This window comes from Meleagris gallopavo, chromosome 2 (assembly GCF_000146605.3).
Source record: "Meleagris gallopavo isolate NT-WF06-2002-E0010 breed Aviagen turkey brand Nicholas breeding stock chromosome 2, Turkey_5.1, whole genome shotgun sequence".
NCBI lineage: Eukaryota > Metazoa > Chordata > Aves > Galliformes > Phasianidae > Meleagris > Meleagris gallopavo.
Window position 1 is genome coordinate 3,293,112 of NC_015012.2, and position 16,754 is coordinate 3,309,865.

Genomic DNA, 16,754 nt, shown 5'->3' on the forward strand with positions numbered 1-16,754 from the left:
TGCCAGGGAACATTATGTGCCATCCCTGTGCCATTCTCGCCATTATGCTTAATAAGGACACAGTGGTGAGACACATCTGGACTGAGTTAGACTTGAAAATCTCCGTACTGTATTCCTGTAGTATTTGATGACATGTTTTAGGGCAAGAAGTGCAGGGAAATTAGACTAGGTGCTTGGAAAATCTGGTAGTGGCTGAGCTGCTTACACAGTTTAAATGAAGTTCTCTTAAATCTCCAGGGAAAAGATGATGTTTATGATCGTATGCTGCTAGACTACTTCTTTTCTTATCATCAATTCATCCATCTACTATGCCGAGTTGCAATCAGCTGTGAAAAGTTTACTGAAACATTAGTTAAAATGAGTAAGTATGAAAGTTAAGCAGCTTAAGGGTGTTGGTTTTTTTTGTTGTGATAACTGTGAGCACTTCTCCAGCAAGTTTTGCATTCAGTATTCTTAAGAAGTAGCTGCGCTTGTGGAACCTGCTGTATTAATTACTGTAGAAATCAGTTTCCCATAATCTACCAAACAGTATAATGCAGTACATTCTTACCCACATGTCTGTCATGCTTCAGGCTTCTGCAGAAGGGACATGTGACAGTCAGTGAGAATTTATTCTACTTGTAAATTTGGTTTCACACAGACTCACTGAAGCTAGTTGTTCTGCCAATTTAAATGGCTTTGTGTCAGCTCCCAAATCCTCATCACCTCTGCCAGACAATGTAATTTCTGGCAATTATTATTTGTCTGCTCAGGAGCATGTGAGACCATTTATACTGTCACTGATAGCATTGGTTCTGTAGTAAAACGTGGGTTTGTTTATCTTACTCCTTCTGGGAGTAACACTCCTTTTGGGGTTAACATCACAACAGTTAACCCAAATTTGTGACCATCCAGTCATTTGTCATTTGTACCTGAAAACATAGATATTGTTTAAGCTCCACAACTAAATATTACCAATATGTGGGATTTTTTCCTGTCACAGTGTAAACCTAGTATTTAACATGTGTTAGCAAAGGTGTTGCTGGCTTTATCTGAATTGCTCCAAGCATTCTGCCTGTGTCACTGCAGAAGAGCATCCTGCCATGAACTGCCCATTAAATGCATGTGTTACTTTGAAGGCACATCATGGTGGGTTTTCTGTTATCTTTTCCCACCAATTGACCCCAAGATAGGCTCCGCTTTCCAGCATGGTAGGTGCAGATGCAGAAACATTGCAATCACACAAATACAGTTACTGCATAGATAAACATTTTAGGAGCTGTCTCTTTAATTCAGTTATTAAAATCAGGTGTCTAGCCAGATTTCCTTCTGAGGTCACTCAAGAGAAGTAGATTCTATCCAAGAAAAAGCATTCTACTAATTCTGAGACACCTTAAGCAGCATGAACCACCTTCCAGAGATGCCTCCTTGCTTTTTCTGTTGAAGCCAAGTAGCTAGCTAAGATTAAAATTAAATGCCAAACTTTTTGATAAAAGGATACAAAATTAATTTACCTTCAAAGAAGAATGGTAGTAGAATGTTCTTTTGATCCCCAAATCACCAACTGTCATACTATTCTGATTGTAACTCTTGCGTTATTGTTTACTGTAGGTTGTGTTAGTTAAAACAATTCACTGGAAATATGTCTCTTTGCTATTGGTGCTTGGGAAATAATAACACTTAAAAACTTATGTGCTATCTTTGAGATAATTTAAAACTTTTTGAATGTTGTAGCTGTCCAGCTGAATACATAAAAAGACTTGAAAGTAATGGATATAGTGAGTAACTTTAAAAATAATGAAAAAATCTGGTTACAAATGCAAAACTAAAGCCAGCTCTGTTACTTTATTTTTACATTTCCCAGAAGTACTAAAGGGATGCATATATTTATTAAAGATACTGTAAAAACTTCACAGACCAGAGGTCTTTCTAATTATATATTAAACAAAAAACTTAGAATGTAGTCATAGCAAATGTTATGGCACTTTGTTACTTTTCATATAAGTTAGTAGAACTTCTGGAATAAATATTATGGAATAATAGAAGATGAACTTGTCGTTATTCACAAAGTAACTTTTATTTTCTCAAAATTTCAGGTGTTCTTGTTGCATATGAAGGTTTACCACTTCATCTTGCATTATTCCCCAAACTTTGGACTGAGCTTTGTCAGACTCAGGTAAGTGTCAGTGTATTGGAGAACTAACAGGATGAAAATAAAAGCAAAATACAACAACTGTGAAACAAATTTTAACCTGTACATCTTAACCAGTGGGTATTGCTTAGTCATTCAAAATATTAAATAGTAATTCTGTTTTGCAGAAGAATACCCCTTCTTGTGTTATCTGACATCTGATAAAACTAAATGAATGAAGTATAAAAGTGTAGCAAATTGTAGTATGCCCTAGCTACTGCAAAAACTTAGGCAGTGTATATGATAGTACAGTAATGCAGTAACGCTACATAATGGTAGTAGTCTCTACAGTGTAGAGACATTACTTTAGCCTTCTTCTGTGAATTTCCAGCTTTTTATGTCTTATAAACACAATTATGATTGAATGAAAATGGAGAGATCTCTACGTCTGAGGTCTTCCTTCTGGAATAGAACATAATGTGATTGTGTGATAACATGCCCTCTTTTGCAGCTTTGCAAGAGGATGCTGTAGTTGACTCAGGTTAGGAGACACTGGCCCTTCAATTACATCCTGGTCGTGATAAACCTGCATTCCTTCAGAATAAACTTCATAAAAGGAAAATGTGAAATAATTGACAGCACTTAATTTGTACAATTTACTCATAACTGATCGAAATACTTTTATCATCAGTAAGATTCCTCCAGTATGAATTAAAAACATCCGTGGGCCTGGTTATATTTCTCCACCTAAACTACTGAAGATTGTGCTGCTGCAGGGATTTACTTCAGTAATGACTCAGAAGTTTGCTTTCTTTCTTTACCAGTCTGCAATGTCAAAGAACAGTGTAAAGCTCCTCTGTGAAGATCCAGTTTTTGCAGAATATATAAAATGTATTTTAATGGATGAAAGGACTTTCCTTAACAACAACATTGTATACACCTTTTTGACGCATTTTCTTCTTAAGGTAAGTGATCTTTTAGTGGAAGCTCCAGGAATTGTAGTCTGGTGTATGTTCTTTCAGCTTAAGATACTGTTTTCACAATTTCATTTTTTGTGGCTTAAAAGAATCTGTTCTTTTACAGGTCCAAGGGCAGGTGTTTTCTGAAGCAAACTGTGCCAATTTAATCAATACTCTGATTACAAATCTAATAAATCAGTATCAAAGCCTAGAATCTGATTTCAGCAGCCAGAGAGTTGAAATCTCCAAAGCAAGCTCTGCTTTAAATGGGGTGAGTCTTTTCTAAGCCATTCAGTTATCAGCATCATTTAGGAGGCAGCTTACTTTCTGTGGAAGCTCTTCAGTACCATTTGTCATCTTATAAAGAGATAGGCATGGTTAGTTCAGTTGTCTGGCTGGAAGAATTAATTTCTATTAATGGAGTATGGAAATGTGCTTGCATGCATTGTCTCAGTGTGCACAGAGTGCACGCTTGAGTCTCCAAGCAGATTGTGGGGATCATGAGACTTGAAAGATGGGCTAATAGCAGGAAAAAGAACAACGAAGTGCAGGAATCACTGGTATGTTTTAACCCAGCAATGCTTACCATTATTATTATTATTATTATTATTAGTGACTGAGAAATTTTAGTAGCTGTATGTTTACAGTTTGATCTTTTGGATGTTCAGCACATCTTGAAGCCTCTACTTACTTGCAGTCTTTTTTTAGCGTTGATCAAAAGATTTGAAATAAGGCTGATTAAGGTTGTTTATTTTTTTTTAGGACCTCCGAGCACTTGCCTTGCTGCTTTCAGTGCATACTCCTAAACAGCTCAATTCAGCCCTGATTCCGACTTTACAAGAACTTTTAAACAAGTGTAGAGCATGTCAACAACAGAGGAATTCACTACAAGAACAAGAAGCCAAAGAAAGAAAAATTAAAGGTTTGCCTTCTGTAATGGTTTCAGTCAAACAGTGCTCTGATTTTACGAAGTTTTACAAAACTAACATAACGCATGGCTTTCTTACCACAGAAATCAAGCCATTTCTTGGTTCCTGTCCCTAACACTACACAAGAAATACTGTATTGTTATGGGGCTAAGACAGTTATATGAATTGTTGTTAAGAAAATAGGTATTTGTTGAAATATACTGTGTTTAATACAGAAAAGGGGGGGGGGGAGGGAAAGTGAAAGGAATGTCCTGCTGCTTGGGTGTATTGTGTGAAAACAATGTTTCCTTTATAGAGTTTTCTTTTTTTCTTTACAGATGATGAAGAAGCTACTCCTGTAAAAAGAAGACGGGTCAGCAGTGATGAGGAGCACACCGTAGACAGTTGTATCAGTGATATAAAAACTGAACCCCAGGAAGCATTGACCCCAACAAGCACTTCAGATAATGAGACACGGGACTCTTCGATCATTGATCCAGGCACTGAACAAGATCTTCCTTCCCCTGAAAATAATTCTGTCAAAGAGTACAGAATGGAAGTTCCATCTTCATTTTCAGAAGACATAATGCTGACAATGAGGTCACAACATACAGAAGAGCAGTCAGGAAATGGTAAATTTCAAGAATGCAAAGAATTTAAAGACCTGCAGACTTCCAAGGATTCCGTTGCAGCAGAGGAGGACTCGGAGTTTCCTTCCACATCAATTTCAGCAGTTTTATCTGACCTCACAGATTTGAGAGGCTGTGATAGTCAAGCCTTATCATCCCAGGACCCTGAAACTAGTTTATCAATCACTTGTGGCCATTCCAGAGGACTTTTTAGTCTTATGCAGCAGCATGACATTTTAGACATCCTGTGTAGGACCATTGAGTCTACAATTCATGTGGTTACAAGGATATCTGGAAAAGGAAATCAAGCTGCTTCTTGACATTAGATGAAGCATGTCTGCTTCTAAGTCTTTTTTTTTTTTCCTTCCTTCCCCCAAAAATGCTGTTGCCTAAGTTTTGCTTATTTCTGTTTTGTGCTTCAGTTTGTCCAGTGCTCTCTGCTTGAATGGCAAGATAGACTTATATGCTTAATTCTTGGTCAGGCAGAACTCCAGTTTTATTTTTTGTTTGGTTTTGGTTTTTCTTTTTTGCATCTACCATACACTTTCTTAAAGGGCAATCAGATAATGGATATGTTTTATGTAATTAAAAATTCACTGTAGTGGCTTTCATTTAATATGGCTGTCTGGGAGAACAGGGCCTCCTTGCCCTGTAGGATGTAATTTAAACTTATGGCATTTTTACTGTGTATAATATGGTGTCCTCTGTGCCAGTTTTGTACCTTATAATAGAGGCAGATTGCCTCAGATCGCTGTGGTTCTTATTATCAAAATTAAGTTTACTTGTATACTAAACAACCACAAGAAATTTGATTCTGTAAAGAATCCTCTTTAGCTGTGGCCTGGCAGTATATATATGGTGCTTTATTTAACAGAATACCTGTGGAGGAAATAAAGCACACTTGATGTAAAAATAATTGTTTTATTTTTATTGACATGATCAATTGCTATTCTGTGCACTTCATTAAACTGATTGTGATGACTTTTCATTTGTTTATATATGTTATTGCTTCACTCTTTGGATTTCTCATCAAAGATAACATAAAAACTAAAACAAGTGCAGAGTATGCTAAGCAATTTCTGTAAGTTTTACGGTTCTTTTGTTTACTATGCATGAATCACACAGTTGAGAAGGGTTTGTTGTTTACTTTTTTTAAGCAGCTAAGAAGATGATGTGGTAGAAGAAACTAGCTGAACTTTTTTCATTTTTTCCATTTCCAACTTAACCTGAGGCTATTCCTTACTTTTCTCCTATGCCATTTGCTGTTCTTCCTTTGACTTTCTTTTATGCATGCTGCCTTGAGGCATGCTCTCTCACTTTCTCATCACCTTCTCAGCCTCCTTAAATGCAGGATTGACTTTACCATCTGTTTCGTTCCATTTCCTCATGTTATTTCTAAGTAATATGCATTTCCTAGTTGCCTTCTGCACTGCCAGTGATTCTGATTTTAATGTCTGATTAAAATCCGTTTTCACGTTGATTTTCCAGTAGCTTAGCTCATTTGGGCTTTTGTCTTCATAACACATCCATGTCTTTTTCTTCTGTACTCCTTAATTCTGTCTATCATTTAATGTAGTTCAGTGTCATTTTCATGTCTGCAATTCTATTGTGTAGTGCTTTTGTTAGTCTCTTAATCTCTTCACTATTTAAAAAATGTTCTTTGGTTAAGCATTTCTGCCTCTCAAGGTTTATGCTTCATAATCCCTTTCATTAGCACTTTTATTCCTGCATTAGAAACCCTGCTGAGGGCTTAAGTTTGTCATTTTTCAAACATTAATTTTTTTGTTCTATTTGGAAAAAACTTTATTACTCCTTTTGATCAGCTTCTCTGTAGATTGTATAAATTCAGAGAAATCAACAGCTTCTACTCAAAACTTGTACATTAATGAATATCAGTACTGATCTATCAAGTTTTCTACCACAAGTAGGAATTTGTTTGGGAAGACACCTCTCAGTTTAAAATTTGCAGTAGATAAAGAAGGCATTAGCCCCTGAGTAAGTAGTTTTATTAATTACTCTTACTAAAAATACACATCTGATTTTTGTTAGACGTAAGCTTCTGGCTAGCAGCTCAGTAGCCTTTGGCTTCTCTTACAGGATTAAATCATACTATAATTGTTACTGAAGAGTAATAATTCTGTCCTCTGATAATTGTTGAACCTTACGGGGTTCAGCAAAGCCAAGTAGGTCTTGCATCTGGGTCACAGCAACCCCTCACTACCCATACAAGCTGGGGGACAAAAAGGTAATAGCATGGCCCTGCCAAAAAGAACTTGGAGATGAGAATGCTCTGCCCAAACCTGATAGCGGCCTTTCAGTATCTGAATGGGGCTGAAAATAGGAATAGACTCTTTAGCAGGCTCTGTTGTGACAGGACAAGGGGAAATGGTTTCAAACTTAAAGAGGGAAGATCTAGATTGGACAGGAGGAAGTTTTTTTTACAATAAGGGCAGTGAGGCACTTGCACAGAGTGCGTGGATGTGGTGGATGATCTCTCCATGGAGATATTCAAGGTCAGGCTGGAATGGGGCTCTGAGCACCTGCTGGGAGCCATAGATGTCCCTGTTCATGGTAGGGGAGATGGACTGGATGAGCTTCCAATTCAAATGATTCTATGATTCCATGAAAACGTTTTATTTTTTTTACTGTAAGGACAGTCAAACAGGTACTCTGTGGAGGTGAAAGGAGAGGCAATCATTGCCCATTTCTAAGGAAGCTTATACATATTATCAAACTGACAGCTGCGCCAGCCTGAGAGAACAAGGATTCTGAAAAATGTTGAGTTCACTACACCTTTTACTAGAGGAAATGAGGGCTGGCTGGAGCTGTTCCTCCTTCCACATGCTTGCAACAGCAGACTCTTTTCTGGGGTGTTTGTCCCACACCTGGAAATGAGTGGTGCAACACTGGGAACACAAGTCAGTCTTTTTTTTTTTCTTTAAGCACTGGTATTTGTCCAGATGATGCCTTGTTCCACTAGCAGTAGTAGTCAAGAAAATTCAGGCTAGCAAAACATGCAAGTAGTGGTGGGCACTTGTGATAATAAAACTGAAATTTGTTTACTCAGTAGGGAAAAGTCACATTTTCCAGAAAAGCACTAGGTCTGTAAGATATGCTGTTTGAAAAGACCTATAATTATTCTTTTTTTCTTCTAATAACTAAGAACTCAGTATCTAAGAGTGGTTGGTAACACCAAACTATCACAAAATCTCTTTGCTGGTCTACACCCAAAACCGGTTAGCCTAATCTCAGTTTAGTACTTTCAAATTTAAACCTAGATTTTCTATATTTACCTGGTACTTCTATATTTACTGCCTCTTCATCAACCAATACTTGGTCTGGCAACCATTTCTGCATTCAAAATGTAGGCTCTTTTGCTTGAATATCTAGGAATAAAAGGGTACCTAAACTTCAAGCATTTAGAAAAAAATAAACCCAATCTGCTAAAACAGCATTTCTTAAGAGGTTGTTCTCTATGGACAGAAGGAACATGATAGCTTAGTTAACAGAATCTGTTCTTTTATCCTGTTGATGTTAGGTGTTTGTTCTTGTTAAAACAGACCTCACAGAAGTGCAAAGGGGATAACCAACTGCAAACTCGTAAGGGAAAGCTGCTCCTGGAGGAAAAAGGCAACATACCTTTTGCATAATCTTCTGCATTATTTAAGTTTGTTTGATGAAATTGCTGCATGTTGTCATACTATACGATAAAGTATATAGGACTTCTCTTACAAACAAATCAGTTTGTATAGAAGTTAATGGAGAAAACAAATTTCATGCAAAAGTCATGTATTTTATTTATCAGCTGTGTTCTCCACAGGCAACTCACCTATTCTTGGTAAATTTGATTCAAATTGCATACTTAATTCTCAAATGAGTTAAATTATAACCACATTGAGGTTTGCAACGATAAGTAGGGATACTGAAAGGAAATAATTATCAAATTTTATCTAACAGTTTTTTGCTTTATTTTAAGCTACAGAATTGTGAAGAGCCATAAGTCAAGAGAAAGATCTACAGAATTGCAAGAAAGCATTATTTTGGAAGAAATGAACAGTAATAAATTTCACAATAAGGTTAAGTAAGGCAGTACAGTGCATGCAGAAGACTTAACAAGTGGTAAGCACTGTACCATCCAGAATAACGTAACATTTTTAATTATCTTTCCCTAAAACTTTCTACAGCATTAGAAACAATTGGCCTGCAGTTAAACAAATCTCAAAAACATATATAAGGAGGTTGTAATGTTCCCCACATTTATCATCTGTTTTATTTTTCAGTTGAACTCTCATGAACATCCCCTTTTCTAACATGACAGTTTTGCCACTTGATACACTGAACATTAAAGAATGGCAAATGCTTTCTACTGATTAATGTAGCTTTCTTACCACACTACTGTACTGTGTCTAAATCATAGTTTCTCTCTCAAGTTAAGTTATAGTGAATGAACAAATAATTTTCCCAAGTAAAGCTGTTTCTATACATAGTCCAACTTACAGGCCACCTCACTCATTAAAAAAAAAAAACATAAATAAAGCTTAAAATATACAGTATCATAGAAGTGGGTCTTTATTCTTGCCACAAATAACTTATTTTTTTTTTTTAATGTTAACAATGTATAAAAAGTAATGCCCTAACTAAACTACAGTGCTGTTATCAGTCCATGTTGTCTTTGGATTGCTGTAGTAAATTATGTATCTCTTCAAAGTACTGCTTCTTCCACCATTGTCTTGTACTATCTTCATTAGAGACAGGAACTCCTTTGCACTCTACCTGCAGTTCTGTTTCAGCAGCCATATCCTTGAAATTCAGGGCAACTGTTGCATAATGCTCTGAAGGAAGAAAAGGTGACATTTCAATGAAGTGTTTTTCAAAAGATTAAATATGCAGCAGCTAACTTTATTATCTACTCTTGCTTGCGGGTGCGGCCCATTTTCATGGATGTCAACTTCAAAGAACATCCTGCTATTATCCAAAATAGCTTCCATTTAGCAATACTAGTAAAAGTCACACTGTTTTTCTTCCTCCAGGCAAAGCGTAGCCCCTTTAGGAGGCTACTTTAGGAGTGTTAGAGGTCCTCAAAAAGACTCACCATCAGGCCAGTTTCTACACCTCCACTTCAAGACAAGTCTTTGACCTGGGACCTGTAGATAAGATAAGAAGATTCCTCCCATTAGCACATTCCTTTGCTTTCTGGATAATTCACGTTCCAATTACTGAATGCTTAATTCTCCCCTGAAAAGTAAGGAGAGGAAGATTATCTTACATAGATGTAGGTAGAGCAACACGAACAATAGGAAGATTGCTTTTAGGCTGAATGTTTTTAAATAAACTATTTTCATTAAACTTTTAGCTTGCTACATTCCACTGTTTTGTTATTTCCATGGAAAAAATAGGTTATGCTGATTAGTTATTAATATGAAATACTGGTCTTATTGCAGACCTTAAAATGAGAGCAAGTAATGTTTTCACATCTGTACTGTATGGTAGCTTAATCCATCCAGATTGCACGGAATAAGATACCAAGTCTAACCTCAGCAACTATGTAAATGCCTTCCAGAAGTTTCAAGAAAAAAAGCTGAGCTCTGAACATCATTTTTCTCTTGAGTAAAAGAGCACTCACATGGGAAGTGTCATATTTGTCTGGATAGGACTTTAAACTGCTTTACAGCTCCTCAATAAAAATGATGGTGCTCAAAGTTTTCTTCGCCAGTGAAGGTCATTAGTAACTGACATCTGCTCTTTTGATGGGAAATGTAGAATCATTAAGGTTGGAGAAGATCACTCAGATAATCTAGTCCCAATCACCAAAGAAGAACATCACATAATAGCAATCATTTTTGCTTTGTTGTAGAGAATTGAATATGCATTAGGGAAGCACAAACGTCTGCTACTTTTAAGTCTGACACCAGCACCCCATTTTTCAAGTGAAAAATAGCAGCTTTCTTACCAATTCTGTGTATTCACCACTGATGCAACCATCAAACATTAGGAGTTTCCCTCCTTTCTCAGCTTCAATCACAGCAGGACATTTAGAAAACTTCTGTATCAACTAGCAAGAAAAGAACGCAGCACAAGTCAGTTACCTACTATAGGGATAAGTAAAGCACCATACTATGAGACAAGGGAGCATTGCTACAAACCTACAGACAGATAAAATTTCTTGTTCGATTTTTTTTCCTATTAAAAGGTAATGACAAAAAGATCTAAGCTATTATTTAATTAATTTTAATATTTAATACATTCACATCAAACTGTTAAAGCAGAATGGTTCTACTGCCCCCCTAACAAGCTTTCTGTTCCCTATCTCAAATACTTGACAACCAGGTCCTATCCCTTTGTTCACTGAGAGGATGCCATCACACTAGCTTGCAGCGTCAGTAATTATCAATTCCTCTTGCAGTTTCTCCACTGAAATTCCTCAGAGGCTTAAAAGGTAAGGCTTCTCAGCAAAACTTTAAGAAGGAATTATGACCACCAGAATTACAAATACTTTTGGAAGTTACAAGAAAAGGGCAGTACATTATTTTCTGGGTAATCACATCTCACTCCATTTAGCGTACTTAAAGAAAATTATCTGTACCTGGTATTATGAATAGTATACATCTGATTACTTGTACAGCTGTTCAGATAAAACAACATTTTGTTTTCTCTTCTTGAAAACTTCCAGGGACACCACCACTTCCCTGGGCAGTCTGTACCAATAAGTTACCACTCTTCCAGAGAAGAAATTTTCCCTAGTATCCAACCTGAACCTCCTCAAACTTATCTCACTTCTTATATTGCTACTAGCTGAGAGAAGAGGCCAACCCCCAACTCACTACAGACTCCTTTCAGGTCGTTGTAGAGACTGATTAGGATCTTACCCAACCCTCCTCCAGACTGAGCAACCCTTCCCCTCAGCCACTCCTTCTCAGAATTCTTCACCAGACCCACTCACGGCTCTGCTCCCCTTCTCTGGGCACATTCTAGACCCTAACTGAAATTTCTTCAAGTCAGGGGGTCAAAACTGAACATAGTATTTGAGGAACGGCTTCACCAGTGCCAGAACAGAGGGACAGTCACCTCCTGCTCCTGCTGTCTGCAGTACTACTGATACAAGCCAGAATGCCATTGGCCTTCTTGGCCACCTGGGCAGTGCTGGCTCATGCTCAGCCGAACAATGACCAACAGACCCAGACAGCCTTTTCCTCCACAATTTGCCAGCCACTCTGCCCCCAGAATTATAATACCAGAAGTATTTACATTATCCACTTATATTACCTCTAGAAGTATTGCCTACTTACTTCCTTAGTTGTGAATATGCTGTAAAGCTCATCTGCTGGAGAGTTGAATATTTCTCTCATAAGTATCCTCACTGTTGGAATTTTTACGCCTACTAAATCCAGCAAATGTGGTGAAGCAGACTCCTGTAAAGCAAGCAAATTCACATGAATGAGAGCAAATTCAAACACTCATGAGCTGTGAAATGGTAGGGGTTGCTGTTACCTATGCAATATTAGGTATACTGTGTTGTGAATATACAATGAATATGCAACAATTATATAATCTACTTCTGTAGTTACTACATTAAGTAAGTGAAACAACTCCAAGTAATTCATACCAAAGACATTTATAACTTCTGACTGTCGGAAGCAGCCACCTTCACCTTACAGAAACCACACACTGCAGAACAAAACATCATGAGATACATGCTGGTGCCCTCTTCCACACCTGGCAGGTCCGCGCCCAGGTTCTATGACGGACCATTTCTGTACGCTAAGTCTTGATCACAGAAGCGGGCAGGCAAGTGCCACACCAAAGACTGCCACTTTTGCAGGTGCCCACAGGAATATAGATCTGTTAGCACAGCAAACTTTGCAGGAACTACATTTATGGGAGAACTAAATTTGTACAACACTTACAGACAGCATACCTGCACAGTGTTGCCACTCAGTTTTCTCTCAGCAGCCAGTTCCTGACCAGCAGCTTTTGTAGGCAGAATCATTCCCAAGGTGAACTCTATAGTAAATAGAAGCAATGTTCAGTACAAAAATTGAGCTGCACGACAATAACTACCCTGACTTTTCAATACGTGATAAAGATTTGCTGCCAAAACTTTGTAGAAATCACAAAGAATAGGACATAGAACTCCAATCCAGTTTCCTCACTTTACTAGTACGTTTTTTATCACCCACATAGCCAAACTGGAATTTCAACTGAAAATACAGGGTTTTCATAGTCACCTGACCCAAAATTATCCAGCTTTGCCTATTCAGGTATATACCATCTCCATGAACTTCTCAATAGCTAATTGGAGAAATGAAAAGCTGATAACAGAGCTTTGCTCTGCACCGCAGGCAATGCACTGATCTGTATGAGTTTGTATAACAAAATACAGCCTGGATTGCTACCAGAGCTTTTGGACACTGCCATGTTTGACAGCAGTTAAAGACTTTGACTACTAGGACTAATATTTTTATACCAGCTGGTAACAATCAAAACAAATAAACCCAAGGATTCTCAGTACATTACCAATCTATTCAAGAAAGAAGGTATAAAAAAGAAACAAAAAACAAACATACCTGACATACTGCTTCAAATTACCTGTTTTAAGAGCTTTAAGGTAATCTCTGAGGGCCTCTCTGACTTTTGTGGTTCCTTCAGTTCTCATAAGCTCCTTCAGAGTATCACCTTCCCCTTTCTTTTTGCTAACATTAATCTAGAAGTAGAAAATTGACAAGACCGAAGATGCACCTAAACATTAGCCTTTTAGGTTTCAGCAACAAATGTTGGCTTTGTTTATTCTATTCAGAGGACAGCTGCAGTTTCAAGTTCATTATATTAGTTTATCCTATTTTTGCTAAAAATAACTGTTTTGGGGTTTTCACTTAAATATATGCATCTCTCCCTCCTCCCAGAGTAGCTTAGAGAAAGTATAACCAGAGGCATCTGCTGCACAGCAGCAGGAATCTGCAGAAGCCACAGTGTCAACTGCTGCACAACCAGCGAGGATGTTCCTTGAGTTCTTATTTTTTTTTTTTGTTAAGACTACAACAACCAGAGTTCATCTCAGATGTGTGGTTAATGTACTGTCAAAAACTAGCAAAGAAAACAGTGCACATTCCTAGTAAACAAAATCTGAGAACAAAGATAAGGTATTATTCCAAGTACAAAAAATTAAAACACAAAGAGCAAAGTAAACCATCAAAGTATAATTACTGCACTTAACCACAGCATCAATCAAAACGTGATGCCTATGTGTTAATGTTTTCTTTAAGAATTCTGAGCCTGCATAGCCATATCAGGATTTCACACCTACCTCTGTATCATCTACCTCATTTTCTTCTGACAGGTTAGGAATTTCAATAGATCCCTTATGTTTCTCACCAGACTCTTTCACAGTACCTGTATTAACACAACAAATTCTTAAATGCATTATTAAAAACTATTTCCCTCTTCAGAAGAGTTTTATATTTGGAACAGGTACAAACCTGTTCCTTGAGGCAAGATACCTAGAATCTAATTCAAAAGAACTAAAGAGCAACAAAAGGTCTCAAACATGTCACAATCCTTTTGCAGTAAACTATTCTCAAAACCTTATTTTCCTGTACAGATGCATGAGGTACATGCACACAGATAAACCATCACACAATGCTCTTTTTACACTACTGTTCTGCCACCACTCCCATCATCCATCATCTGCTGTTCTAACGCTCTTCATTCTGCAAAGATACGTCTGCCATCACAGAATGTGAAGCTAAAAAGGAAGCAGCAGGAAAATGACCCTCTTCCTCCCTTCAATGTCTCTGCCCTTTATTTAGAAGCTCCCCAGAATGCTAGCTATTCCTTCTGGAATGCCTGGAAAGCTCCTGCCAAGTAGGACGTGTTTCATATGTGTACATCATGGAAAGTTACACCAGTGAAACAAAGAACACTTGCAGATATTTGAGAACATTCTTGCTCTTAGTTGATTTACTGGGAGCTACCAACTCTGTTACAGAAAACCTTGTCAGAACAGAATGAGCTCTGCAACTGCATCTCTCTGAGCCCAGGCAGATGACTTACCTGCACGGCTCCATGACCGTGTTCTGTGGCACGAGTCCTGCGCCATGCTGCTTGGCCTCAGAACTTACTGTGGAAGGACTTAACATTTTGTTTTCATTCCAATGAAGACTCTTTCCCTGTACCTTGCAAAATCATTAAATATTTACATTTATTCATCATTAAGGTCATGTTAAAATCTCAGTGGAAAGCAGGTGAAAACATGCAGTTATGCTCCAAATCCTGTTGTTTTCACATTGTTCAGCCTACATGAAGATCCCTGCATTTTGCATGACTGCACAAGGAGAATTATCACAAAGACCAACATCCTATTTATGTGGACTCTCTCACCTATGCAGGAACTAGCTAAATCCATCTGAGCAACAAAGCTCTTCCACTGCACCCTGCAACAAGCGCCAGCCTATGGGAGCCACCGTGCAACAGGTGCAACCTGATGTGCTACGGGTTGGCATTGGAGAAGCACAAAACAGGGATACATTTCTTACATTTCATAGTAAGAAAAACAGCTAACAATGGTTAGTAGTGCACAGCAGGACACAGTACAAAGGTTTGATCTCCATCAGGATTTAATTCAGTGACGCACAGCACAGTATACAAACTCTCTTCTGCCAAGACAACCAAATCTACACAGCACAACATAAGCAGGGAGTCCTCTCCTGGAGTTCTCAATGTCTTCCAAGAGAATGCAGCTCAAGTAATACACTCATTAGCTTAACAGTATCACTGCTATGCTTCTGAACCCAACACAGACATGTGCAGCCATCTCAGTGTTCTCTTCACTGCTTTCTTCCACTTCCAGCATTAGCATAAGCAGAATGAGGTAAAGCAAATTTTATTTCCAGCTACTGTTTTATTTTCAGACAAGGGCAAGCAGGTAGAAAGAATTTATGTGCACAACATAAACCTGACTTCTATCCACTCAGATGATTTTATCACCAACTTCAAGAAATCTTAAAATATGGATTCTCAACTAACACAGAGCAGAACAAAAAATCTAGATTTATGAAAACAAACACTTGTTTTTCCCCCCACCTTCAAAAAGCCACCTGTCCAACAGCTGGTTCCTGCGCTGCACAGGGAAGCTCCAGCAGCTAACAAGCTGGGCTAATCAGCAGGGCGCAGGCAGAGCCATGACAAAGCTCTGCATTTTTATTATCGCTGTGATGCTAGCAAAATGATTACTCTTATCAAAACAAAACAGTAACACTCCGATAGCAGAGACAGGAGTCAATGATTTCTTTTGTTTCCTGTCAATCCACTATTTTAAAACACTGACTGTGAAGGCGTGTTTCCCAGTAAGACTACTTTAAAAATAGTGCTTAGATACATATGTTTTAAAAGGGCACTCTTCATAAAGCTTACACCACCATGTAGAATAATCCATTAAAATCCTCATTCAAACGAAGGAAGGAAACTGCAGCCTTCCCGCCCCAGCCCAGTGCCATCAGGCAGGGCTGTTTTCCCCACTCCGCTGCTGTGATCTGAATCGCTGACTGAAATACTCCTCCCAAACTGACCTTCACAAATTGACTGCAAGTTTCGGGATTTATATTATTTCGCTCTGAGATATCCACATTTAAATTAAAGCTAGAATTCCCAGTTATCCTAGAAGACTTGAAAAAGGAACTGATAATAAAAACTATCGTTCTAGCAGTTGAATCTCTCCTCTCACCACTAACCGGAGCTCCACCTAAAGGGACAGTACGATGGCTATTAAAATAGAAAGAAAATCAGCCGCAGCTCTGACAACTTCGCTCTTTTAGAGCTGAGGCCGCAAAGACCGTGCAGCGGCACGCCGAGATCCGGCACTGCGAGACAGATGATAGGGCATTGCGAGACAGACAGGGCACTGCGAAATAGATGATAGGCCACGCCGAGATCCCGCACGCCGCCCGAGCCGGCCGTACCTTTCCAGGAGAGCCGCAAGTTCCACTCGTAGAAGAAGATGAGCCGCCCCTTCCGGCTGCTGCAGGACGCCTCGCCCTCCACCTGCTTCAGCTCGCAGATCTCGCAGCGCCCGGCCTCACCCTCCACCACCAGCCCCACCAGCACCTCCTGCAGCTTGCTCCGGGACCAGCTGGTCGCATCCCGCTCCGTCCTGTGC

The 16,754-nt window shown here is 38.5% G+C and overlaps 2 protein-coding genes across 4 annotated transcripts in view; one reads left to right on the forward strand and one right to left on the reverse strand.

Moving 5' to 3' along the window:
* Positions 1-5,602, forward strand: part of USP34 (ubiquitin specific peptidase 34) — a 57,110-nt gene extending 51,508 nt beyond the window's left edge. For all 3 annotated transcript variants that reach the window (XM_010706372.3, XM_010706373.3, XM_010706374.3), the window contains 6 exons: positions 238-361; positions 2,076-2,155; positions 2,935-3,075; positions 3,194-3,340; positions 3,832-3,991; positions 4,316-5,602. In XM_010706372.3, the coding sequence (XP_010704674.1) occupies positions 238-361; positions 2,076-2,155; positions 2,935-3,075; positions 3,194-3,340; positions 3,832-3,991; positions 4,316-4,926 (1,263 nt within the window). In that variant the 3' untranslated portion in view covers positions 4,927-5,602. The remainder of the gene's footprint in view (positions 1-237; positions 362-2,075; positions 2,156-2,934; positions 3,076-3,193; positions 3,341-3,831; positions 3,992-4,315) is intronic.
* Positions 5,603-8,378: 2,776 nt separating this feature from the next.
* AHSA2P lies at positions 8,379-16,750 on the reverse strand (the record flags this gene model as incomplete). The annotated part of the gene is made up of 8 exons (XM_031552667.1): positions 8,379-9,438; positions 9,699-9,750; positions 10,557-10,658; positions 11,893-12,015; positions 12,522-12,607; positions 13,193-13,307; positions 13,908-13,993; positions 16,558-16,750. Coding segments are annotated over 8 exons (933 nt in total), but the record flags the coding sequence as incomplete, so codon positions are not given.
* Positions 16,751-16,754: the final 4 nt, after the last annotated feature.